The 27,273-nt window shown below is 37.1% G+C and overlaps 2 protein-coding genes across 3 annotated transcripts; both read left to right on the top strand.

Annotated features, from left to right (window-relative positions):
* The first annotated feature begins 1,289 nt into the window (after window positions 1-1,289).
* Window positions 1,290-15,148, top strand: LOC104211172 (uncharacterized). 2 transcript variants are annotated; one of them, XM_070159979.1, is made up of 13 exons: window positions 1,290-1,421; window positions 6,047-6,442; window positions 6,532-6,718; window positions 7,376-7,610; window positions 7,701-7,769; window positions 8,674-8,775; window positions 8,923-8,963; window positions 11,579-11,712; window positions 12,325-12,388; window positions 12,466-12,562; window positions 12,651-12,790; window positions 14,527-14,549; window positions 14,657-15,148. In XM_070159979.1, exons 2-13 carry the CDS (start codon window positions 6,048-6,050, stop codon window positions 14,751-14,753), a joined length of 1,584 nt encoding a protein of 527 aa, XP_070016080.1. In that variant the 5' UTR covers window positions 1,290-1,421; window position 6,047; the 3' UTR covers window positions 14,754-15,148. The 2 variants fall into 2 exon arrangements, with proteins under 2 accessions (XP_070016080.1, XP_070016081.1); XM_070159980.1 differs by lacking the exon at window positions 1,290-1,421 and adding an exon at window positions 1,434-1,844.
* Window positions 15,149-16,284: 1,136 nt separating this feature from the next.
* On the top strand, window positions 16,285-16,614 carry LOC138878989 (uncharacterized). The gene has a single exon (XM_070158561.1). The coding sequence runs from the start codon at window positions 16,285-16,287 to the stop codon at window positions 16,612-16,614; it is 330 nt and encodes a 109-aa protein (XP_070014662.1).
* The last annotated feature ends 10,659 nt before the right edge of the window (window positions 16,615-27,273 follow it).

Raw genomic sequence — 27,273 nt, 5'->3', positions numbered from 1 at the left:
AATGGTCATGTTTCAAGAAAAAATATTCATATTTCTATATCATTACTCAAAAACATAGATTCAAAACTAACAAATTCTATCCAGAAAAACGTGTATTAACTAACTCTATTAATTTTGAAGTAGTTGCTTTTCAAATAATTTTATTTATAGCACCTATTTTTTTGGAGGCTTGTCCTAAAGTACCATGTGACATATTCTGATTATGACACTTGGCTTAAGGAGATGGCTTTTTCCTCTCATTTTAATAATATATAGAGGATAGAAGATATGTAGATATATTTTGGTTTTAAAAATGAGAATTTTTCTAGTGATGACACTTATCATCCCATCTTTGTTTTGCCTCTCCTATTATATATAGATAGAAAATATAGTATTTATTTTCAATATAAAGTTTTAATTTTTACGTTCTTTACTGTGTATGTTGTGATTATTTCATTATTAAATATTTTATTTTGTGTGAAGTAATAATAACCTGTGAAGACTTTTCCTCTCATTTTAATAATATATAGATTTTTCTCCTTTTTCTTCGTAAATAAATTGTAAAAATTGTTGATTCCAACAATGGAAGAAAGTTTTTATTTATTCGTAATTGCCAAGTTTTATAAAAAATAAAGTAACTGAACGAATAAATTTCTCCCATTTCCAACAAACGTGGGACATTTATAAATGTGGGAGATTTTGGGGTAATACAAAATAAAAATTTTTAAAGGAAAATGAACACACACCCCAAACAGGCTATTAAGCTTATTACCGTGTTGTCTTTTAGATGATAAGATACAATATCAAATATGTACAATAATTTTTTATAACTATTTCACTACATTCTCGCAACGACTGAAAAAGTATATTTAATAAGTTAGACTTGGAGTAATTATTATGTTCTTAAATTTTCAGGGTTAATAAATAATTTTAAAAAATTCAATATCAAATATGTAAATTAATTTTTAAAAAGTATTTCATTACATTCTCGCAACGTCTGAAAAAGTAAATTTAATGATTTAGACTTGGATTAATTTTTTTTTTAATTTAAGGTTTAGTAAATAATTTTAAAAAAATGCCCAAAAGGAGTTTGAATCCAACATGGGAGTCCATGTTGTAGTTAAGTGGGAAGGTTCAAAAAATTCAAATTATTTTCTATTTTAAATTATTTTTGAATTTCCAAATATATTGAAAGTTTGTCCTAAAATTTAACACTTCTTGAATTGTGGTTGTGTCATTTGACATTCTACTATTGTTTTACCTTTACTATTCTATATAGATAGATGACTGCGACAAAAAACGTATGGCTTATATCTGTGCGTATTTGTACGAAATTTCTTGAAATAGGGGCAAAATTTATTCGTAGGGTAACTACCGTTTTCTAACGGTCCTAAACAATCGGCGACCAACAAAGCCGCCTCCGACTACCCTCCCATCGCAAGGTAGGTCCCCTCTCTCTCATCTCTTCCCTCTTTCCCCCATCTCTCTCCTTTCCTCTCTTTTCTTTTTCTTCCCCTTCTTTTTACGTTTTCTCTTTACACTTCTCCCACCGCCAGCGACCTCATCAGCGGCGACGCTTTCTTTCTCCTCTTTCTGCCTCTCTCTCTCTATCCCCTTCGTTCTCCCTCTCTTTGCGTGTGTATGGGTGCGTGTTTTCGAGCCTGCGTACAGTGAACAGGGCTGACTGAGCTCCGGCGAGATTCAGTCATGCACCGGCGCGTGAGCATTAATACAGTTAGGTTTCCGGCTAGATTTTGCATCACTGGTGGACACCCCCTCAACTGGACATGTCCCATTTGATCTCAAGCCACTTCTGACGTGATCCAACAACTCCGGATAGATTTCCAGCGAGCTCCATTGTCTTGGTCGACTATTATTCCTCTGTTTAAAAAACCAGGCTCTTCTATTCTTGTTTTGTTATATTCTGTTTTCGATATGCTCTGTTACAATCTGTTTCTTCTGTTCCTAATGTGTTCTTTATTTGTCATTGTGTTCTAATTGCGGTTACTATATTTGCTTGCGGGCTTTAGATTAGTGAATTTTGTCTCGCTTATCTACCTGCAACTACCATTTCTAGTACATTAGTTTTGTGATAGTGCTTGCTTAGTGTGACTTAGATTATAGTGGTTGTAGTGAATGATGGTAGGTAAGGTCATGTTCTCAGGAGGGGGGGTGGGGTCGATGGCAAGGGGGAGTAAGGGTGGTAAGGGAGTCCCCAAGCTGAGAGTTGGGTCTCGGAACATAAGGACTTTGACGGGAAAGTCTATAGAGTTAGCAAAGATTCTCCATAAGAGGAAGATCAATATAACTTGTCTCGAGGAGACTAGATAGATGGGAGTTAAGGCACGAGATATAGACATGTTTAGACTATGGTACTCTAGACGCGTGGGGGCAAGAATGGGGTAGGTATTTTGGTTGATAGGGATCTCAAGGAGCTAGTGGTGGAGGTTAGGAGGGTGAACAATAGACTAATGATTATTAAACTAGTTGTTGGGGAATTTACTTTAAACGTGATTAGTGCGTACGCTTCCCAAGTGGGCTTGGACGAGGAGATCAAAAGGCATTTTTGGGAGAATTTGGATGAAGTTGTGCTTGGTGTTCCGCACACTGAGAAACTTTTCATAGGATGAGATTTCAATGGCCACATTGGGGCGATTTTGGGGGTTATGATAATGTGCATGGCGACTTTGCTTTTGGAATTAGAAACGGAGGAGGAACTTCGCTACTGGATTCACTATTGGATTTTGCTAAAGCTTTTGATTTGGTGATAACTAATTTAAGTTATCAAGTGGGGGAGCTTTGACTAAAGACGAAGCCCAGGAGTTGGGAGATAAGTTGCTGGCTATGGGGCATGGAGGAGTAGTGGGGGCGCGAGAGGTATGTGAACCATGAAAGCGAATTGCATTGGAGGTTGCTAGAGAGGTATTAGCGGTCTTGAAGGGCTACTCTAGTGATCACAAGGGGGATTAGTGGTGGAATGGAGAGGTCGAAGGTAAAGAGGAAGCCGAGAAAGCGATGTATTTGAAGTTTTTGGAGAGCGTGGACGAGGAGGAGAAGATAATGAATATGGAGCGGTATAAGGTGGCTAAAAAGGAAGCAAAGTTACCGGTTATTACGACGACGAAGACTGTAGCGTTTGAACTGTATGAAAAACTTTAGGGCAAATGCATGGGTAAAAGTTGTATAGGCCAGCCAAGGTGAGAGAAAGGAAGGCCCGTGACCTGGACCAAGTGAAGTGCATCAAAGACGAGGAAGATAGAGTTTTGCTGGATGAGGCACATATTCGACAGAGATGACAGACTTACTTCCATGCAATCATGTACGAAGATGGGGATATGAACATTGAGTAGGGTGACTTGGAACAATCCGAGAGTCGTCGAGACTTTGGGTATTGTAGGCGTATAAAAGTTGAGGAGGTAGAGGGGGTTATGCATAAGATGAGCAAGGGAAGAGCGACGGGGCCAGTCAAAATTCTGTTTTGGAAGGGTGCGACAGGGCGGGCTTGGAGTGGCTCACTGAGCTATTAATCTCAAGCACTCCTGAAACTAATAATGACATTGATGGAGAAAGTATCAGCCACAGTATCAAAACCTAAACTTTTAATAAGGGTGACTACCCTTGTTAAATATCAAATCCACCAGAGCAGACTTCTCTAGTGGATTAATTTAAGTATCTGCGCAAGCATGATTAGACTCTCTACCCTCCCAAGTTAGAGGTAAGGTCCGCGTGCACACTACCCTCCACAGACTCCACTTGTGGGAACTCATTGGTTTTGTTGTTGTTGTTGTTTTTGCGCAAGCGTGATTCTTTGACCTACTAATAAAAAACTATACACAAAAGAAAATCTCTAAAACATATTACCTACAGGAAACAAATAGAAGCCAATTCTTTGCTGTGTATACTGAAGGAAAAATGATTTCACTTTCTCCACTTGATTTTAAAGGACCAATGAGCTCTAAAATAACCAGGTAATTAAGTGAAAATATCAACACAAATCAAATATTAGGGATGCTTTAAATGTGCATTGGGGTGCATAACAGAAACAAAAGATGAAACCAATTTACCGTGAAATTATACTTGAGATGATACAGTAAAAGTTGGAGCGAGTGTACTTCGCAACACAGTATTCACTGTTGTCTGCTCACTTGAGCTATTTTCCGATTTTGTGTAGACTGATAATGGGAGGCGACGAGACGGAGAACTTGAGTTTGCAGCCTAAAGGGGTTACTTTTGTCCTATAGAGCAATTTTAGTCATTTGTTTTCTCTTTCTTTGGAATTTTATTGAAATGTTGAGAGAGGAAGAACTCCTCTAAAAAGGGAATAGAGAAATTAGTAATTGGGGATTCCAAGTTTCTAACTCGCAAAAGACAGTGCATAGGTGCAGTAACTAATATAAAGGGAAAAGGAAAATCTGAATCATAGAAAGAGGAGTTTTTGGCCAATATTGTCCCTTGTGTTTGATGTTAGGTCTATTTTGGTCCCTCAAATATAACCCTGAGTATATTTAGTTCCTTAAGTATGCTAAAGTGGAGCACATTTAGTCTCACTGACAGAATCGAGAGGCTCAACAAGAGTATTAGATTCAGCATGGCTCGGGAGTTAGGTATTGACATCCCATACCAGCATCGCTAGGAGATTGGAGGGCATATGGGCCTGGGAGAGAGGAGAAAATTCAAAAATAGCCAGATTTACAACTGGTCGTTCAAAAATAGCCCAGTTTCAAAAGTAATCGAAATTTAGCCACTTTTCATCTAAAGATAAAACTGAGCGAAAACACTGTTCAAAACCTGAAAAATACGTCAGTATATTATGCTGGAGTTCCAGCATAAGTATACTTGAACTCCAGCATATTATACTGGAGTTCCAAGATAAGTATGTTGAAACTCCAGCATAATATGATGGAGTTCCAGCATAAGTACATTAGAACTCCAGCATAATATACTGGAGTTCCAGCAAGTATACCGGTCCAGCATAATATACTGGAGTTTGGAGCACCAGTGCTCCAGTATATTATACTGGAGCCAACAAAGTATACCAGTCCAGCATAATATGCTGGAGTTCATACACAGGTGCACCGAACTCTAGTATATTTTGCTAGACCGGTCTCTGTTGCAGCAAAATAGTGGCTATTTTTCATTGACTTGGTAAACGATGGCTATTTTTGAATGACCAGTTCGAAAACTGGCTATACCGTGCTATTTTTACGAGAGGGAGGCCAAGAGGCCTCAAGATTCTGGCACATATATTGGTGCCCGTGCCCCAGTTGCAGCCCGTCATGGTTAAGGGTGTTCATGGTTCGGTTTGGATCAGTTTTTCTATAAAAAGAAACCAAACCAAGTAAGTCGGTTTTTCAAATATTAGAACCAAACCAAACCAAACCAATTAAGTCGTTTTTTCTCGATACGGTTTATGTCGGTTTTTCAGTTTTTTCTCAAATATAAGACATACACTACCAAACACATATTCCGGCGATCACATTTTCAACGTAACACTATCAAATCAATTGCCCTTTGAGAAATCTATTATTTACTAAAATATATTGATGATAATTGAATCAAATAGTGATGAATAATTTAAGGACTCAATTAAAAATATATATTTTTTAACATGAAATGGATTCTTACGCTTAACAAAAGAAAACTACCAATCAAACTAGAATATAAATGTAAAGAACTGTACTAAAAGTGCAAACGATTAACATTAACCATAATTTTTTTGAAACTTTGTATAAAAATATACAACAGAAGCAGGAGCAGGAGCAGACACAATCCACAAAAAAAGTTCAGTACTAGGCCTCGTTGCATTACTATGTCACATACTTTTACGCCCAACTAAACACTGGAAAATTATTCAGAAAATGATGTCTCATAGTGAAATATTTTCACGAAAAAACTTTTTTTATGGAAAATACTTTCTTCCGTTTAGATGAAGTCCCAAAACTTTTGGAGGATAGTAAACTGACATTGTATGTAGCAAGTACAAACTCTGAATTGTTTCAACATCCGTGAATCTGACTGATGTTAATTCTGGTATGGGCTAACGTTGCTTTTATATTTGACACTATAGGATGGCGGTTGTAGAGCCTTCCTCCTCGTTGGATATTTTAGTAAGAGAACCAGAGGGTTTTGCTATATGGAATGGACCACCTTTCCCAAGCGGTCAACCTGGTATCAAGCTTGATAGGGTTCCTTGTACCAGTGCAAAGTTCAGTGAAGATGGGTCCAAACTCATGGTTACAAAATCAGACTCCATAATTAGCATCTTTGATTGCAAAACATTGAAAGAGATTAGGTCTTTTAATGTCCCAAACGTTCTTGCAGCTGTCATCTCTCCTCGTGGAACTTATCTTCAGACCTTCCAGAAATGTTCATCTCCTCAGGATAAGAACGTGGTCTTGTGGAAGATAGAAAATGGTGAATATGTTTACCAACTCTTCCAGAAAAATATGACAAAAGTTACATGGTAAATTTTCTTGTGTTTTGGCTGTCTATGTGGAAATTGATGCTCAGAATTTCAGAGTATTTTATTCACTTGCACTCTGATTTTTTCAGGCCTTCCGTGCGTTTCAGTTCTGACGAAACTGTTGCATGTCGATTGGCAACAAATGAGATCCAATTTTTTGATCCTAGGGATTTCTCTAAGGGATTTGTTAATCGGCTGCGAGTTCCTGCGATTGCTGCATTGGAGCTTTCTAAAGCCCCTGGATCCTACGTGGCTGCATTTGTTCCAGAATCCAAGGTCTAAAAATTATTGGATACTCATTAAATTATCAATTTGAAACATCCATGTATTATACTCTTGACGATGAATGTGCATTTTGATATGCCTCCTGACTTTTTAACTAATCCATAGTATGCTTGTTGTTAGAGAACTTGACACAAACTAATGCCGAGCACATTCAGTCAAGTTTCATTGAAGTGCACTCCATCCTAAAAGTTTCTCTATAAATTCAAAAGCTTTTTCCAGTAGTTGTTCAAGCTGCTCCTTAATGTAATAAAAAATACACTTGAGGCTTTGGGAATATATGGCAGGCTTTCATAACGTATTCTATACGGGGAGGTGCATAGTAATCCAGATATCCACAAGCTGTCTTGCTGGTTTTAAAGAGTTGTATTTCTGCACAGCACAGGACAATGTGTTTGTTGTAGTGAAAGCTGAGGGGAAGCTACTCGAGAGTAGGCAACAAAGTGAATCTGAAAAGTTGCCTGAATATTTTGGAATTCTTTTCGGCACAGTAATATCCAAAAACCAATAGGCGTAATAGAAGAGTAAAATACTTCCTTAGTTTCGTGCAACCAGATTACAACACAACATAAAAATTTTCAAGTATCGTGTGCTTAAGGCTGCCAGTTCTCAGGGTTCCCATTTAACCTTTTGGAAAATTAATTTATGCAGGGAATGCCAGCCAGTGTTCAGATATATGCATGTGGAAAGGACTTACAAAGTCAAGCTGTTGCTCGACGCAGCTTCTTCCGCTGCTCAACTGTGCAACTGAGCTGGAACTCTGGTTCTACAGGGCTTCTAGTGGTGGTCCAATCAGATGTTGATAAAACAAACCAAAGCTACTACGGAGAATCAAAGTTGAACTACTTGACTACTGATGGGACCCATGAAGGGCTTGTTCCTCTCCGTATGTTGTTTTCATCTTCTTAATCTTCAGCCAAAGTTATGTGTTGAATGAGTGAATTTGCGACTTACTGATCCTTTGGGCATGTTGCAGGTAAAGAAGGCCCTATTCATGATGTTCAATGGTCCTATTCGGGTAAAGAATTTGCAGTTGTTTATGGTTGTATCCTTTACCAACACCCCAAAACCCAACCTCAAGGCTTCTGAAATTGTTATAAAAAATGAAAAGAAAGCCTTAGAGAAAAGGGAAAAAAAGAAGAGTAAAAAGAGTCTATGGAAATGTTACACACTTGTTGTGAAAAACCATATAAGTTGAAGACAAGAATATTTGGAAGAAATGTTACAAAGTTTGAAGTTGGATGCAACTTTTTTCTAGACGCCGTAGAAGTTTGAATATATGCGCACTTATAACTAGTTGCTAAAGCTTAGAGCTTGGTTCTTCCAGTATTCTCTCATTCGTGGTTCTGGGTGTTACTGTTTTTCTTTAATTATTTCATTTAAAATCTTCTCTCTCGCTTAAGAGGAGTAATACACAATAAAAAATGTGAGACAAGTGTTAAATGGTGGAGGACATCTGGCACACATATTCTTTTTGCTCTTCAACTTACAGAGGAGGTCCAAGGTGAAGTGCGTTAGATCATTGCTTTTATATACTCACTGAACATGCGCTCTGTTCATTAATAGGGTCTAAATGTAGTCCTAATAAAGAAGCTTTTATTTCCTCCCTCGAGTGGATTTGTTCAAAGATTAATTTGCAACTAGTATCCGCCTTCAAAGCAATGCCACAGCAATCGAGGAGTTAGAGTAACAACCTTGGGAACCAAGGCTCAAATATAGGAGAAATGACACTAGGTAAATTTATTCCATGCCTAAGCATTAGCTGGTAGAGTTACTTGATACCTATGCTTGTCGTAAGTAGTAGGTTCTCGGTGGATTGGTTGAAGGTGCAAAATAGCCTCGACACCTCTGTTATTAAAAATATATGCAGCTAGAATTCCTATATTTTTTCTTGAATCCATTGTTTCATATATTTTCTGGATGCTGCTGTTATTCCTTAAATCACTTAGTTATGCCTGCTATGGCCACGGTGTTCGACAAGAAGTGCAATCCTCTGCTTGAGCTTGGAACAGGCCCATACAACACTATCAGATGGAATCCGCTGGGGAACTGTATCCTTTTCTTCGAAAAGACATTCTTTTTCTAATTTGTCATCATTGTTTCTAGTTGGTCATTGGAAAAAAGGGGGCTAGTTCAGCCTGCTAGTTTATTTCCATCTGCAGTTACTGCTTTTGCTTGCCTTAATCCTTGTTCTACAGTTATATGCTTGGCAGGCTTTGGTAACTTACCAGGAGACATGGTATGTATATCTAGATGATTACTATATTCAGAAGTGGGAAATGTCCACAACTCTTATCTGTTTCAAATATCATGGATTGCTACTACCTATAAAAAAAAGAAGACTTTTGACACATAGGCTAAACATAATCAAAGTACCAACATTTCCCTTATTACCAACAATTAAACGAGAGATGGAAAGAGTTCGACATATCCCTTGATGTGTAGTTTTTCTAATTTAAAATCAGCTTTGATATCAAGTAGCATCCTAATTCATGTGATTAAGAGTAAAATAGGGATGTTAAAGGAGTCAATCTTTTCGAGATAGAACAAAAAGAAAAGAATCTCATATAAAATAAGATCAAGGAAGTAGAATACTAGATTTAAGTGCTAAATAGAACACAAAATGATCAGCTTCATTGGAGGCATGCCAAACTTTTAACTATTCTAAGCTTGCTGCTTAGCAAATCATGCTCGAGGAGATTCTTTAGAACATATAGCGATCAACATAATTGGTGTATATGACCATTTGATTCTCCCTGTGCAAAACAAAACCCAATGGAATTATCAGATAGTTAGTATAGTTAGTGTTAGATAGTTAAGTGCAAACAATAATATTTACACTCTCCGTCCCATTTTATGTGATGTTGTTTGATTGCTTGTGGAGCGTAAGAAAGAAAGAAAGACTTGAACTTGTGGTCTGAAACAGGTCGTATATTCGTGTGGCTATAAATCATCTCATCAAGGGTAAAATGGGAAGTTTAAAGTTAAATTGTTTCTAAATATGTATATTCTTTTTGGGAAAGACTAAAAAGGAAAGTGTATCACATAAATTGGGACAGAGGGAGTGATATAATATACTCATCTAAAATATATACTTATTAATGTAGTATCATCTACTCTTAAAAAAATGTTGTATCAGGTGGGTAAAACAACCATGTACATAAAGTGTCCCTATAAAGGGATTAATGCGTAAGTCGTTATTCTTCGCTCATTCTCTCGGTCTTTTATCCTTGTTTCTCTTATATTTCATATGACATCTAAGCTTTTATTAGAAATTACTATGCATTTACCAGTAATATTCGAGATAAGATAATGTCATTCACTGCATATTATTCCTAAAACCGTCTTGTTTATTTGAGTCTTCTTTGCTTCTTGTGAGTGTTATGCATCAACCAACATACCACGAAACCAGTAATATTCGAGATAAGATAATGTCATTCACTGCATATTATTCCTAAAACCGTCTTGTTTATTTGAGTCTTCTTTGCTTCTTGTGAGTGTTATGCATCAACCAACATACCACGAAACCAAGAATATTTCAGCAAACAAAATTTGAGAAGCCATGTCTTAAGTGGAGGTAATGCACTGACTAGGTTGCAGATTTTTATTAGGAGATCCACTCCATCTGCTCAGCGCGTGAACTCTATTCAGACAATTCAGTGAATTTCTTGCTTTCATGGCAGTTGATTCCATTCCCAGCCTAACTAATTTCGATCACCTGAACCCTAATTCAGCATGGCTCAAAAAGTTCCTACTTCCTCTTTTTTTCCTGTAAGGTTAATTAATATTCCGACCCACTGGGGTCGACTACCTGCGAATCATCCCATCCATCTTTCATATTTTTCCAGTGGTTTTGCCTAGCTTATGACGGTAGTGTCTTTTGCTGACAAAGATCTTACTGTACACCCACTTTCAATAGGATTATCCTGCACCATAAGCCTCAATTATAACCTGCGACAATCTCCAGTGATTTTCAATTGTTCTCTAGTTTTTTTGGGTGAATTTTCTCGATGAATAGAATATCCCGTGATTTTTATGACGAACAGATGTTCAAAGATCTCATTCTGACAGCTTTTTCGGGTAAATTTTACAGCAAGCTCAATTCCTTCCCCTGGTCTGTTCATCAATTTCATTTCCTCAGACATTTTGGCCTCCTTCAATTATGTCATAGGGATTGGATAATTTTGGTCACAAGAAAATAAGAGATAGTGATTTATGTAGCACCCAAGGGTGTGACCTTAAGTGGGTGCAACCTTAGAGATCAGGGTTCAAATTCTAGCCGAGACAAGAAGCATTAGGTAATTTCTTCCCATCTACCTAAGCTTGATAGACAGAGTTGACCGGTACCTATGCTAGTGGAAGGTAATAGGTACCCGATGAAATAGTTTACGTGCACGCAAGCTGGCCTAGACATCCTCGCTATAAAAGAAAGGGAAGATATGGTGATTTGTGTAGTCAGATGGTTTCTTTTATCTCATTAAAATGAGCTCCTTTAGTATATGGCACTTAAATAATCGTCTTAGGCTTGTAGTTTTAGTTGTTCAAATTGGCAAACTATTGCCTATATCTCTTAGTCCTCCATTCTTGTTATTTGGGTTGTTGGTTCAGCAGCTTCTACTCATATTTGTGCTAATAAACCACTCTGGCAAGTGCAGCCTGCCTGCACCTTGACCTTCATTTATGGTAGTTGTCTGAACAATTTAGACTACTGTATTTTGCCATGTCTACCTGGAGGTTGAGAAAGTTCCTACTAAATCTTAGTTGATTCATAGAGTGATGCTTGCCTGCGATCTTGAATTACAAGTTTCTTCTGCTTATTTAGCTTAGCTTTTAAGCGATTAGTCATGACTTCAGGCATTCTGGGACTACAAGGAAAAGAAGCAGCTTGGAACTACAAGGGCTGAATTGTCAGTGACAAGTGAATGGTCTCCTGATGGTCGGTACTTTATGACTGCCACAACAGCTCCTCGCCTTCAAGTTGATAATGGGTATGCATATGTTTTGCTGATTTTGTTTTTAAAAGAATGTGCTTTGGCTAAACGGTAACTTGAGAACCGAGTGTACAAATTTTTCAATTTGTAGCTTGCAATGATAAGACAATTTAATGCATCACAGTTGGTGCATTTTGCCCCATTTTATACCATATCAGAATATCTTGATAGCTGTCTGGACCACTTGACTTCTTTCAATCTATTGATTTTATAATGTCTTAAATCTTTAATCTCAAGTCAACTTTTCAGATGCTGATGTTAATCCACCTGTAGGTTTGTTATAGCAATTATTATCTATCTTCCTTGCTAAAAATGGACCTGTTGAATTATGGCCCTAATGCAATTGCATGAACTTATAATTATGTTGAGAAGCCTTCGGTGATTCTAAAGAATGAGAAGCTAGTGAGCATGCCTAATGTTGCCTTTGTGGGAAGAGTGAGGCAATGGGTTCATTGGCTAAAAGACCGAATTTTGTTTTACCATCAAAAAATTGTTGCCTTTGTTTGGAATGAGAGAAAGTGGAGTGCCAGGTTTATGCAAGCAGATATATTTAGCAATTTTGTTATTAAATACATGATAGCTAATGCTCATTCTTTCATGTTTTTGAAGGGTTAAAATTTTTCACCACAATGGATCATTGTACTTCAAGAAGATGTTTGACAGATTGTATCAGGTTAATAGCCTTGCTAATTTTTTTTCTGCGAACAAACTTGCTCTGCCTGCTTACTTCTTTGTTCACTCCTCTGACAGGTTGATTGGAAGCCAGAGTCAGTAGAAAAATTTGGTGACATTGAAGACCTTGTTAAGGCAGTTGGCTCGGTGAAAATAGATGAAGCTAAAGCGCCAGGTTCCTCCTGTTTAAATCTTGTAACAAAGTTTGATGTAATGCCCATGTAATTGTTATAATGGGAGCTGAAACCAAAATGTCTTTCCAGGGAAAGGATCAAAAGCTACCCAGGCCATTCCAAAAGCTACCCAGGCCGTTCCGAAGGCTACACCTGCCAATCCTCCTGCAGCAAAACCTGCTGCTTATCGTCCACCTCATGCGAAGGTTGCTGCTGCGGTTCAAGCAGAGGTATGGAAGGGATACTTTATTGATTACTTAAATCTTTTTTCTTCTGATAAGTCGGAGGTATTCATTGATAGCACACCAAGCTGGTGTATAAAGTGCTTATACCTTACCATAATTGGTATTCAATCTAATAATTTCAATGAATTTTTTGGCATTTAACTACATTCTTAGAGCAAAATAACTTTGTTGAGCATTTTGAATGTCATGCCTGGGGAGTTAATACTTTTAATTTCCCAATGGAGAACACTGACATTATGAATATGCTATGTTATTTCCTTCTATATTACAATGTATAAACTACATTACATAAATGATATGGTATGTTTTAATATGATGATTACTCACTAGTGGGTTTTCTGCACAGCCATTACCTTTGTGAAGTTAACTGACCTTGTATACAGCAACTAGAATATTTATTAAGTTGGTTCCCTTGTAAAAAACTTCTTCAGTAATATTATATTGTAACAAAGTTTCAAGAAAGTAAAGGTGTTCGATTTTCATACTCTTGCTATTGTTAAGATATTCTCTTCCCACAATTTGGCTAGAATGGTTACTCCATATACCCAATCTTTGGACTTAACATTATCCTCATAATGGTTAATGCCATGTCAATTGTGAATTGGATTTAATGCTGGTAAATAATAAGAAAAAATAAAAAGGCTAGCCCAAAATGCATGTTTAATTTTCTTGAATGAAGCGTCCCTTCTCTACCTTTCTGTGATGAACTCTATTTCTGACTCCTTAAGACATGTAGGTGACTGAATCCCAAAAGAATATTAAGGTCCTTTATCGAATATGAATAGCTCTTGTTCTCTATAAATTTCATATGGTTTAGTTCGATAGCAATCAACCTGTAGAGAATAAAAGGAACTTAGGTGTGTAATAATGCATTAGATGTGTTGAGCTTAATTATTCTACAAGTAATTACATGGATCTTTATCTTTCCTTCTTTTCTGTAAAACATTTCCTGAAATTTTAAAGCCAAATCTGATATTTCAGTTATTACTGTCCAATCTTTATTGGCAGCTCATTTTCCTTTAGAACTCTCTTCCTTAGAAAATGAGAAGAAAAAAGGTGAGGTTAGACAGTCTACCATTTGGAGGGAGCAAATACACAAGTTGTGAATTTTATTATAATTCATTTTCTCTATGTAACTAAAAAAGATACCACTCTTAGGTGGGGCTGAACGCGATGGAACTGATAATAAATTACACATTTGGCACTTCTTGCTTGATCATTCCTCTTCTTTTTGCCCGGGCAAGAGGATCCTGAACTTTGCAAATATGTTCTCTCACTCACTGATCTCTACCCCATTTGAATATAAAAAAGCTTTGGAAGGTTTCCTGAACTGAAAAGATACTGCTTTTCTGAATAGACTTTGTTCTGGAAAACAAACATAATTATTTTCAGGATATGGATAAAAATACTTAGAGATAGGATTTCACAAAGAATAATATAGATATTCTCTGAAACATTTCTTCAGAAGTTAATCTCAACGCAGAACTTTTCGAAAAAATATGTTTACTGCACAAGGATATAGTTACCTTTACGGGACACATTCTGATGATAAACTTGCAATGTGGTAACAACGTGATGGTTTATTAGCTACTTTCAAAACGTCATAATTTGTATATACATGTCATCTGAAAGTTCATCCATGCGTTATTTCCAGTTATATTTTTCTCCTTTAGTTTGCGCCACTAGTATGCTAATAGTAAGCATCTGTTTCATTTTGACAGTTATTTGGAGGAAGTTCTTCAGGGTAAGCTTCAATGCACTTTTCCTCTTTTTTTGTTTTTCTTTTGTAATATTTCGGATGTTCAAACTATTAAGTTGCTATACATCATTCCGTATTTCACATGAATATAGGGAGCTGAGCAAGAATGCATTGAAAAACAAGAAAAAACGGGAGAAACAACGGGAGAAAAAACAAACTGAGGGTGCTTCTGGAACTGGTGGTTCATGATCAGATGCAACTTTACCGAATGCTGTCTTTGACAATGCAGGTCATGAGGGGCCTAAAGCAATATAAGGTTTTCATGGACCCTCAACATACCGGAGATTTATTTGATTTGGCCTAATATTTGTAGAAAATATAAATCAAATTTTGTTTCATATCTTCTTTTCCAAATTTAGTTTTCAGCCCATGTGCTAGATTTGAAATAAAATTGCCCTTTTCTCAAGTAAATTTACTTGTGTAGGATGAGTGGGATGGTGGAGCTGCCAGTTAGAGAGGAAGTTAGTGACAGAAGGGAAATGTTTCTCTTTTTCTTTTTTTGTTGTTGTGTTACTACCTTCTTGTTATGAAATATGACTGCGACAAAAAATGTATGGTTTATATCTGTGCGTATTTGTACGAAATTTCTTGAAATAGGGGCAAAATTTATTTGTAGGGTAACTACCGTTTTCTAACGGTCCTAAACAATCGGCGACCAACAAAGCCGCCTCCGACTACCCTCCCATCGCAAGGTAGGTCCCCTCTCTCTCATCTCTTCCCTTTTCCCCCATCTCTCCTTTCCTCTCTTTTCTTTTTCTTCCCCTTCTTTTCATGTCTTCTCTTTACACTTCTCCCACCGCCAGCGACCTCATCAGCGGCGACGCTTTCTTTCTCCTCTTTCTGCCTCTCTCTCTCTATCCCCTTCGTTCTCCCTCTCTTTGCGTGTGTATGGGTGCGTGTTTTCGAGCCTGCGTACAGTGAATAAGGCTGACTGAGCTCCGGCGAGATTCAGTCATGCACCGGGGCGCGTGAGCATTAATACATTTAGGTTTCCGGTTAGATTTTGCATCATTGGTGGACACCCCCTCAACTGGACATGTCCCATTAGATCTCAAGCCACTTCTGATGTGATCCAACAACTCCGGATAGATTTCCAGCGAGCTCCATTGTCTTCGTCGACTATTATTCCTCTGTTTAAAAATCCAGGCTCTTCTATTCTTGTTTTTTTATATTCTGTTTTCGATATGCTCTGTTACAATCTGTTTCTTTTGTTCCTAATGTGTTCTTTATTTGTCATTGTGATCTAATTGCGGTTACTATATTTGCTTGCGGGCTTTAGATTAGTGAATTTTGTCTCGCTTATCTACCTGCAACTACCATTTCTAGTACATTAGTTTTGTGATAGTGCTTGCTTAGTGTGACTTAGATTATAGTGGTTGTAGTGAATGATGGTAGGTAAGGTCATGTTCTCAGGAGGGGGGGTGGGGTCGATGGCAAGGGGGAGTAAGGGTGGTAAGGGAGTCCCCAAGCTGAGAGTTGGGTCTTGGAACATAAGGACTTTGACGGGAAAGTCTATAGAGTTAGCAAAGATTCTCCATAAGAGGAAGATCAATATAACTTGTCTCGAGGAGACTAGATAGGTGGGAGTTAAGGCACGAGATATAGACATGTTTAGACTATGGTACTCTAGACGCGTGGGGGCAAGAATGGGGTAGGTATTTTGGTTGATAAGAATCTCAAGGAGCTAGTGGTGGAGGTTAGGAGGGGGAACAATAGACTGATGATTATTAAACTAGTTGTTGGGGAATTTACTTTAAATGTGGTTAGTGCGTATGCTTCCCAAGTGGGCTTGGACGAGGAGATCAAAAGGCATTTTTGGGAGAATTTGGATGAGGTTGTGCTTGGTGTTCCGCACACAGAAACTTTTCATAGGATGAGATTTCAATGGCCACATTGGGGCGATTTTGGGGGTTATGATAATGTGCATGGCGACTTTGCTTTTGGAATTAGAAACGGAGGAGGAACTTCGCTACTGGATTCACTATTGGATTTTGCTAAAGCTTTTGATTTGGTGATAACTAATTTAAGTTATCAAGTGGGGGAGCTTTGACTAAAGACGAAGCCCAGGAGTTGGGAGATAAGTTGCTGGCTATGGGGCATGGAGGAGTAGAGGGGGGCGCGAGAGGTATGTGAACCACGAAAGCGAATTGCATTAGAGGTTGCTAGAGAGGTATTAGCGGTCTTGAAGGGCTACTCTAGTGGTCACAAGGGGGATTAGTGGTGGAATGGAGAAGTCGAAGGTAAAGAGGAAGCCGAGAAAGCGATGTATTTGAAGTTTTTGGAGAGCGTGGACGAGGAGGAGAAGATAATGAATATGGAGCGGTATAAGGTGGCTAAAAAGAAAGCAAAGTTACTGGTTATTACGACGACGAAGACTGTAACGTTTGAACTGTATGAAGAACTTTAGGGCAAATGCATGGGTAAAAGTTGTATAGGCCAGCCAAAGCGAGAGAAAGGAAGGCCCGTGACCTGGACCAAGTGAAGTGCATCAAAGACGAGGAAGATAGAGTTTTGCTGGATGAGGCACATATTCGACAGAGATGACAGACTTACTTCCATGCAATCATGTACGAAGATGGGGATATGAACATTGAGTAGGGTGACTTGGAACAATCCGAGAGTCGTCGAGACTTTGGGTATTGTAGGCGTATAAAAGTTGAAGAGGTAGAGGGGGTTATGCATAAGATGAGCAAGGGAAGAGCGACGGGGCCAATCAAAATTCTGTTTTGGAAGGGTGCGACAGGGCGGGCTTGGAGTGGCTCACTGAGCTATTTATTGTCATTTTTAGGACGAAAAAGTTGTCTGAAGAATGGAAGTGGAGTACAATTTCTTTGTACAAGAACAAGGATGATATCCAAAGTTGCAACAACTATCGGGGTATCAAGCTACTAAGCCATACTATGGAAGTTTGGAGAGGGTGGTGGAGCTGAGAATGAGGAAGAGTGTCTATTTTCGAGAACCAGTTCAAATTTATACCGGGACGTTCGACTATGGAAGTTGTTCACCTTGTTAGGAGATTGATAGAGCAGTATAGCTAGAGGAGGAGGGATTTTAATATGGTGTTCATCTACTTAGAGTAGGCTTACGATAAAGTTTCGAGGGAGGTTCTGTGGAGATGTTTGGAGACTAGAGGTGTTCATATTGCATACATTAGGGCAATTAAGGACATCTATGATGGAGCTAAGACTCGGGTGAGGACACTCGAAGGGGACTCAAAACTTTCTAGTTGTGATGGGGTTGACGCATTGAGCCTCAACCCTTTTTTATTTGCTCTGGCGGCTGACACACTGATGCACCACATTCAAAGGGAGGTGTTGTGGTGCATGTTATTTATAGATGACATTATACTGATTGACGATACGCGAGGCGGTGTTAACGCGAGGTTAGAGGTTTGGAGGCAAACTCTAGAGTCTAAAGGTTTCAAGTTGAGCAAGACCAAGAAAGAATACTTGGAGTGCAAGTTTAGTGGTGCGACTCAGGAAGTGGATGAAGACGTGAGACTTGATTCACAAGTCATCTCTAGGAGAGAAAGTTTCTAGTACCTTGCGTTAGTTATACAAGGGAATGGGGAGATTGACGAGGATGTCACACATCGTATTGGAGCGGGGTGGATGAAATGGAGGCTCGCTTCCTGTATTTTGTGTAATAAGAATGTGCCAGCAAAACTTTAAAAGTATGTTCTATAGAGCGCTGGTTAGACTGACTATGTTGTACGGGGCTGAGTGTTGGCCAGTCAAGAACTCCCATGTCCAGAAGATGAAGGTAACAGAAATGAGGATGCTGAGATCGATGTGCAAGTATAACATGATAAATAAAATTAGGAATGAACATATTCCAGACAAGGTGAGCGTGGCTCCTATGGAGAACAAGATGCGGGAAGCGATACTTAGATGGTTCGGGCATATGAAGAGGAGAGGTACATATGCCCCAGCAAGGAGGTACATATGTTCTTTTTTATATTCTTCTCTCTTCTATATTATATTATTATTTTTATTTTTTAAATTTCCATTAAATAGATTTCATCTTTTATTTTCATTAATTTGTAATTTCCATTAAAACAATTTCATAAAATTTTAAATAATATAATTTGTAAGCAATTATTATAGATTAAATAATAATTCAAATAAAAGTGAAATCATTGTCATACAAGATTAATTAAATACATATTACATAACGATAAAATTCATTCGAAAAAAAGAAGTTTTGACTGTTCAAAAAGGAAAACTAAGAGTAAAAGAAATGAAAGAAGAAAAAAATGTTTTAATGATGGATGTGGATTCTATTGTCGATCCGACTCGTCGTAAATTTATGCGACAAGAACAACGCTATAATGATTTTGGTGTATCCACAGTCACAGTCACTACTACAACAATCCTCGGCCCCATTCACTCAATACTATAATAATTTTGGTGTATCTGGAAACAACATACCTCCCTACTAAGTTATTATGATATTTACCGTAGTTTTAACTTTTATGTATTTTAATTTAATGTATTTTCAATTTTCATGTATTTCCTATTTTAATGTATTTTCATTTAATGTATTTTCAATTTTCACATTTTAATTTTAGCAACATCTAATATTTTATATTCGCACCTTTCAATTTTAGCAACATCTAATATTTTATATTTGAACCATTCATTTTTTGAGATGATTATATATTTTTTTGTACAATTATAACTTATAATAAAATTAACTTACAATTTTACATAAAAATAATAAATGAACGAAAATTAATTTATCAAAATTATACGCCAAAGTTAAGATGTAAAATTAATATTATAAAGATATTACATAAATATAATTAGGTATATATAAAGAGATAAATTAAAAGAGTTAAATAATAAAATATGCATGAATAGTAATGTGGAAGATGAATAGTGTCCCCCTATATTTGGAGGAACACTATTCATCCCCCATTTATGGCAAAAGTTGCCCCCATTATGGAAAAATGAGGGAGGGCCGGAAATGGCCTTAGATAGATTTGGTTCATGTCTTTCTCTGTCATACCAATTTCATTTCAAAACTTGAATTACTTTTCTAAATCTATATTTTAGAGTACATTTTGAAACCAAACACAAGTGATGGAGGAAAAACTTAGCCAGTATGGATTGTGTATATTTTCTAAGTTTTTTTTTGTGGGTCCAAAAGAAACAGTACTTATATTACGTTAAATAAAATATGCGTACAAGAAGTAGTAGAGTGTGCAGCAGGTGTAACACTTTGGTGGCTAACAAAACTACAAGTCGTAAAGTTTCCCGATCGTTCAGCTTCCAGTGCATTTGTGACAAAAAACAGGTGGGTGAGTTGGAGGATTCCATACTGCGTCCATATTTTACAAGCTTGTATACGGTCAAAATCGAGCTTTCCTTTTTTGTATGATTAATCGAGATCAGGGTGTGGCAGGACAAGGTTTCGACCCCATGTCATACCGGACCGTGACACGAAGTTAGATTGTCAAGCTCGTGACTCAGAAACTGATCGAGATCGAGATTAGCCAAGATCTAGACCGAGCGGGATAGAGATCGATCATGATCGAGGGAAGCCTACCGAGCCAAATAACGGAAAGCCAAGATATCTGCGATCAGCGATGATCACGGCGGAAATCTCAGCACATATTAAGAAGAGGCCGATTTATTAGCTAATCATGGGATTTCATACTGTATTTAGAATTGTACCAAAGGTATGACTCCTGATGATTGGCTATAATTACGTATTTTAGTCGCTTATTACAATGTAATGTACTGCACTTTAATTGAGTTTGAGCTTTAATCCCTAGTGTTTTGCACTAATTGTGTATTTTATGCCTTGTAGGAGTGATTCCGAGCTATGTAGATATTATGGAATGAATTCAAGTGATTTGGAGCTTTGAAGCCTGAGTAAAAGCCCAAGTAATCAAGTTGGGATCATGTTCGGGGATCAATGGATAATAGTTAAGAACGATAGTGATTTGTCTAGTAAAATGCACATAACGTTTTTTTCAGAAGTCCGTTTGGGCTCCACAATATATCGTTGGAAAGCTATTTGAAAGGGCTACAACTTTTATGTTTTGAATTTTTGTAAATTATCACTAACGCGGTGCGTGGAGCGGCGCGCAGTGAGGCACGTCTGTGGAAATTTCCTGTAGCCTGTCAGAATCAGCAATCTGAACTTTCTCACTGCCGCTCTGCATGGTGCGTCGCCCCATGCGGTGCGGTAGTGCAAATTTTACAGAGCCAGAGTTATATTTCATGCAGGAAAAAGTGTTTCGTCTGGGTCCGACCCTATTTGGTATAAATACATGTAAAAATGCTATTTTGAAGAGTTGGACATACTTTGGACACACTTTATACCTAGGAAGAGCTCGGAGCCATCGTGGAGACAGGAGATTCGACCTAAGGAGGCAAGAATACACTAGGAGCAAGGAGGAGAATTCTTCTACGAGTTTTTCACTTCCTTCTTCCTATTTTCATTATTGGTTATGAATTCTAGTATTGTAGTTATGCATACTATTATGAATAGCTAATTTGTTATCTAGGGTTTTGATGGAACCTGTTGTAGGATGATTTTCTCATTATGTTAATATAGATTTGTCGTAGTATTATCTCTATTTGTTCAACTATATGCTTATTGTTGTTGATTGAAGGGCCATTAATTAGCTGTTCATATTTAGTGTGCATTACTCGGGATGTAGTGTATATTTAGGTAGTTGTTGAACATCATCACTCCTAACGTATATGAGGGATCAATACGAAAGGTTTAAAGGTGGGATTATGGATAATGAAACCTTGAGTGCGATCTAAGTGAGTTGTACTTAAAAGCTAGCTAGCATAATTCGGGAGAAAATGTCTAGTATATTGTTGTAATTACTCGGGAGAGAGTTACGACAGTTAGAGTGCTCATGATCGATAGAGAAGACTTAGACAAATTTATAACAAACATAGAGGGAAGGATTCCGACAATAGAGGAAATCATAAATCTAGACCTCCTTAATCTTTTCTCCAACCATTAGTATCTTTAGTTGTTAATTTACTATTTTAATTTGTTAGTTAATTAGTTAAACACAAAAATCTGAATATCTATAAGTTAGGAATTGTTTAAGCTTGTCTTTTTGGTGATAGTGAACAACTGTAGCTACACCTTAGTTCTCTACGGGATTCGACTCCGGACTTGTAAACCAGATTATATTTGCAACGACCGCTTAGTCCTTTTTATAAGGTATAGTTGGGCGTGATCAAATTTTAGCGCCGTTACCGGGTAACTAACGATGTAGTAGTAGGTATACATATTTTTAGGTTGCAAGTTTGAACTTTTATTTTTGTTTTCTTGTATTTGATTAATTTTTTTGTTTATTTTTTTTTTATTTTTATTTGAGAAACATGGCATCATGGAATTATGAGAATTTTGATGTTGGTAACTCTATTTTTAATCCTCCTTATGCATATTGTGAAGGAAACCACCCAGGGAAAAATTATCAAAATATTTTCGAGAGCGAGTTTTGTGCACCAACTCAATCTTATGTGTGAATGTGTGATGGTCAAGATGGTCACTTTCATGGTTGTGCTTACATTTCTTACCTTCCCCCAATCCCTTACTTTGATGGTTCTTCTTTTTTTGGTGAAGTTAATAGGAACAAAGAACCCAGGGAAGCTGACCTAAAGAAGATCGAATATATATGTTAAAGTACCTTTTAGATCAACATAGTAAATTACAACTGCAGATAGAAAGGAAAGAGGAAACTATTCACAATTGAAAGTTCACGTGAGTCAACTGGTTGAAGATTTTAATGCTCAACAAGCCAATATTGTGAATAGTATACAAGAAGAGCGTGAATTAGGTACAGAAATTGAGGTGCTAGTGTAGAAGACCAGAGTAGAATACCAACAATCAATCGAACTAGATTTTGAGGATGTCGATATTGTAGAAGAGATACTAGAGTCAACCAAGGATATTGAGGATACATATTTAGTTGACTCTATTGTCATTAGTGTTGAGAATGTAGACAGTCCCAATGTTATATAGTTGAGCGCATTAGTCCACACTCAAAGCATTTTTTCACATTGTGCTTGGATGATGATATGGAAATAGAGTCATCCGAACCAATTGAAGAGTCAAGGAATGAGGAACAAGGTGCATATATTCTGGAATTCTTCTTGCTAGAAAGTCAGGATTACATACCTCATACAAAGGCCAAGGAGTGCAGAATACTACATTATTTTCTTGGGCCATTTAGATTCGTTCCACCTCCCCATGACCGTAATCATAAGCTTGAATCAAAACTTGGGGTTCGATTCATAAGCTCGAGGTGGAGGCAAAAAGTGATTCACGTCGTGCCGCGGCGTTAAATCAAGCGCTTGTTGGGAGGCAACCCAGCTTTATTTTATTTTTTATTTTTTATTTAGTTTTTAGTTTTTTTTTGTTTTTTTATTTTTTATTATTATTGTATTATTCTTGTAGTGTCGATTTTTTATTTTTAGGAGCATGGAACGCAAAGTCATTGAAAGGATGCAACAGCAAACCAGATGGTTGGAACTAAGTGTGAGGTACCCGCACGAAGGACCAGTCCTGGGAGAAGTCTGAGTACCCCATGAGATACTAGTGCTTCGGCCTTTGGCCTATCAGAGAGTTCCTTTTACCCTTTTGTATGCATGGGTGTGCATTGGGGACAACGCACAATTTAAATTGTGGGGTGAGGAGATTGTCTAAGTGACTTTCTGTGCTATTTTAGTTATGTTAGTTTAATTGATTTTTTTTTAAATAGAAAAGATTGGACTTTTCCCGACGATGGACCTATTAGACAATTTTCTTGAGGGATTTAAGTCTAAAGAAAAAAAAACAAAAAGAATTTTTTTGTTAGGTAGTGTAGCAATTCCCCTTTGGTTTTTCTTTGTGCCGTGGTTCTTTTCCAATTATTTTATTTGAACCGGGTATAGTTAGTCTTTTTTTAGGAATATGAGTCATTGTGTTGTATTTTGAAATGAAGCAATATCTCTTGACTTTGTTATGCCTTGAGAATAGTGAGTACTTTGGTTGTTACTAGGGGTGTTCATAAAAATTCAAAAACCCGAACCAAATCGAAAACCAAACCAAATCGACTAAAAAACCGATACTTTTTTGTTTGGTTTTGAAATTTAAAAACCGATCAAATTTGGTTTGGTTTTGGTTTTAAAAAAAATGAACCAAACCGAATATAGGAGTAGCTATTTAAATTTATTATTACACCTATATATATGCACACTTTTATACAAAGTTTCAAAAATTTTATAGTAAATGTTAATCGTTTGCACTTTTAGTACATGTCTTTACCTTTACATTCTAGTTTGATTGGTAGTTTTCTTTTGTTAAGTGTAAGAATCTATTTCATTTTAAAAATAATATATTTTTAATTGAGTCCTTAAATTATTCATCACATTTGATTCAATTATCATCAATATATCTTGGTAAATAATAGATTTCTCAAAGGACAATTGATTTGATAGTGTTACGTTGAAAATGTGGTCGCCGAAATATATGTTTGGTAGTGTATGTCTTATATTTAAGAAAAATCCGACAAATAACCGAAAAAACAAAAACCCGACATAAACCGAATCAAGAAAAAACCGACTTAATTGGTTTGGTTTGGTTCTAATATTTGAAAAACCGACTTATTTGGTTTGGTTTCTTTTTAGGGAAAAACCGATCCAAACCGAACCATGAACACCCCTAGTTGTGACGCTTAGGCTCAGTTTTTAACTCTCGTATAAGTACCTTAAATTGTATGTTCTTAACTTTGCTTAAATTCTTTGACTAGAGTGTCTTGATGATCCAATCTTGAGTGAGTCATGTGTCATGTGCGTGTGAGGTTTGTTGTAGTTTGTGCATTGCATTTGATGCCTAGAACTTGCCCCGTGTGTTTGCAAAGTGAAATAGTAGTTTTGTTCAGTCTTAGAAGTGATATAGGCATTTCTTTGTTGAGCCAGATATGTATATTTTACCCGCCTAATTGTTATGTATCATAGTTAACCCCTTTGAGCCTGTAATCTTGTTTCTTTGGCAACCACATTACAAGCCTTACCCAATTGTTTGAATTAACCATATATTTGAACATGTTCACCTCTCATGAGCACTTGAATTGTTACGAACTATGTAAAAGTTAAAGTGTGGGGTGGTTGGTTTGACTTTTGAGTGGAACTAATGAAATAAGGAGAAAGGTCCACTATGTTGAAAATAAATAAAAGCCACTTGAATTGAAAAAGAAAAGAAAAAAAATAGTTATATTGTGTCCAGATATTCATTGACAGGTGGTAACTCTTGATGTAATTGTGCTTAAATAATTTGGGAGTTGATGTATATTGATGTGAAGGTGGAGTCATGGTTTGACATAAACATGGGCTTGAATGTTAAAATGTATGTATTACAGTGCTTAGGGAGGTATAGTCACTCTTATATCTAAATGTATCCTACCTGTCCCGCAGCCTACATTACAACCAAATAAAATCCTACTTGATCCTAGACTGAATAAGCTCGATTAGTAGAGTAGTACACTACGGGCAAGCCTATGGTGCATCTTTTGTGACATATGAATGTTATTTCTGAGAGTGAGTGAATTCTTTCCATCTTGAGTTCCTAATTGTTCTTAAATTGTATTGTGTATGAAACTACTCTCTTTTGTTGTGTGAGGGCACTTGATTCATGAGGGAAAGGTAATGTGAGTGACCTCTATGTTAGAGTAAGTGGGTGCGTTGTGAATAAAGCGTGGTGTTTGTGAGTCAAATCTTGAGGTTAAGTTGTTATACTTTTGTGCTTAGTCTATTTTAAATATTCTTGGTGTGATGAGTTAGGATAATTGTTTAAAAAAAAGGTCGTGTCTATATAAAGTGTAGTTTGACTGCCAAGCTCGTGACTCAGGAACTGATCGAGATCGAGATTAGCCAAGATTGAGATCGAGCAAGATCGAGGAAAACCTACCGAGCCAAATAACGGAAAGCCAAGATATCCGCGATCGGCGAGGATCACGGCGGAAATCTCGGCATGTATTAAGAAGAGGCCGATTAATTAGCTAATCATGAGATTTTTTACTGTATTTAGAATTGTACCAAGGGTATGACTCCCCTACTATATAAAGGGGGGATGATCATTTGTAAAGGGGATTATATTGACGCAATACAAAGCAATATGTTGTCTTTCTCTTAAGCTCTCAATATTTTGTTACTTTGTTCATACTTTCCATTGAAATACTCGTTTGGTTCGAGGACGATCTAGCTTGAGGGCCAAAGCTATACATTTCTTTTGGTTCACTTTTATTTCTATTTCCGGTCAATTCCAATATCAATATACAATGAGCGGCACGACGCCTTAAGTCTTAAAGCATGCGTTGCAGTCTTTTTCCCTTGAACCGTTTTTGTCGCAATTGGGTTTTTCGGCAAGGTTTTAACGAGGCAACAATGGATCATGCTAACTTAGAATCGAAGGCCGATCACGAATCTGCATCAAAGACAGCATTAACAGTATCCGAGGTTCCCCTACAATCAACCTCGAATACTGGGAGGCATTGTCCTTGGATGTCAACTTTGTTGCGAGGAAATTACTTAATAACGATGGAGTCTCGATAGGGCTAAACAATCGAACGAACCGTGCCCACAGAGGTTGCTCGAGCCTTGGCACAAAACATGTACGCATGTGTAATCATTTTTCACAATGAAGAATGTACCGAATATGTAAGGCAAAAATGAAACATAACAATAAGATACTATCATTGAGAGGAATAAGAATCAACTTGTAACCTCTGACTTGCCGCAGAGGGCCATAACATGCATAATAAGTTCAATCTCGTGCACACACACACATCATCATCATCATCATCATCATCATCATCGTGACATTAACTACACAACTAATAAGTTGTAACTGCCTAACCGGCCGTAGCTCGATGGTAAATATGTGTCTGCCCAACCTGTTGTAGCTCGGTGGTAAATGAAGATGTATAACTACCCAACTGGTCGTAGCTCGATGGTAAGATAGGAGTACAATATCCAAATCTCTATACGTGCTATATATATATATATATATATATATATATATATATATATATATATACATAACATCAATTCTTATTCTCACGAACGTGTAAAAGTTTTAGAGAACCTTTTAAGATATTTAGGACTTCCTTAGGAGTGATGTAAGGTCGTTACATCTCTGATTACATTATGAATACAAACATCATCACCATAAGCATCAACGAGACTTAGAATCTAATACATAATATACTTAAACAACATCATGAGGAAGTAAATGACTTGGGTGTACCTACTTACTAAGAGTGGAGTTATTTTGGAATATCGTTTGTTTATATTTCGTTTTATCTTAAAATATGCCAAGAGAGGAAAAGATTTAGCCTTAAAATACCTTATACCGAATCTTTATGTATTTACCCTAGCTTAGCCTCATTTACTCTGAATCTACAATCAACAATAAGGACACCAATGTTACCATAATGAACTTAACAACTTTTATCAAGCAACAAACTTGTTCTATAAGAAATCGAATAGCGTCTCCCCTTAATTTATTCACTTCCCCAGGTCTAAACAAAAACGCGCATGACATCTTATAATACATTCTCAACACCATACCAAGCTCAAACAATCAATAACAATATACCTATGATTTTCAGAAAATTGGATAACACATATATCACTTCCTTCCTACTCAAACCAACACAAAAAACAACTAGAAAAATATCAACAGCACACCC

The sequence above is a fragment of the Nicotiana sylvestris genome, chromosome 10 (assembly GCF_000393655.2).
Source record: "Nicotiana sylvestris chromosome 10, ASM39365v2, whole genome shotgun sequence".
NCBI classification, from domain to species: Eukaryota; Viridiplantae; Streptophyta; class Magnoliopsida; order Solanales; family Solanaceae; genus Nicotiana; species Nicotiana sylvestris.
Note: the sequence above shows the minus strand (reverse complement) of the source record. Positions and strands in the feature narration are given on the sequence as shown.

Excerpts from the sequence above, each read along its gene's own strand:
- LOC104211172 (XM_070159979.1), top strand. The coding sequence starts at position 6,048 with ATGGCGGTTGTAGAGCCTTCCTCCTCGTTGGATATTTTAGTAAGAGAA. Across the intron at positions 7,770-8,673 it reads ATTTGCAGTTGTTTATGGTT|TTATGCCTGCTATGGCCACG; the intron begins GTATCCTTTACC and ends TAAATCACTTAG. Across the intron at positions 14,550-14,656 it reads TTTGGAGGAAGTTCTTCAGG|GGAGCTGAGCAAGAATGCAT; the intron begins GTAAGCTTCAAT and ends ACATGAATATAG.
- LOC138878989 (XM_070158561.1), top strand. The coding sequence starts at position 16,285 with ATGATTATTAAACTAGTTGTTGGGGAATTTACTTTAAATGTGGTTAGT.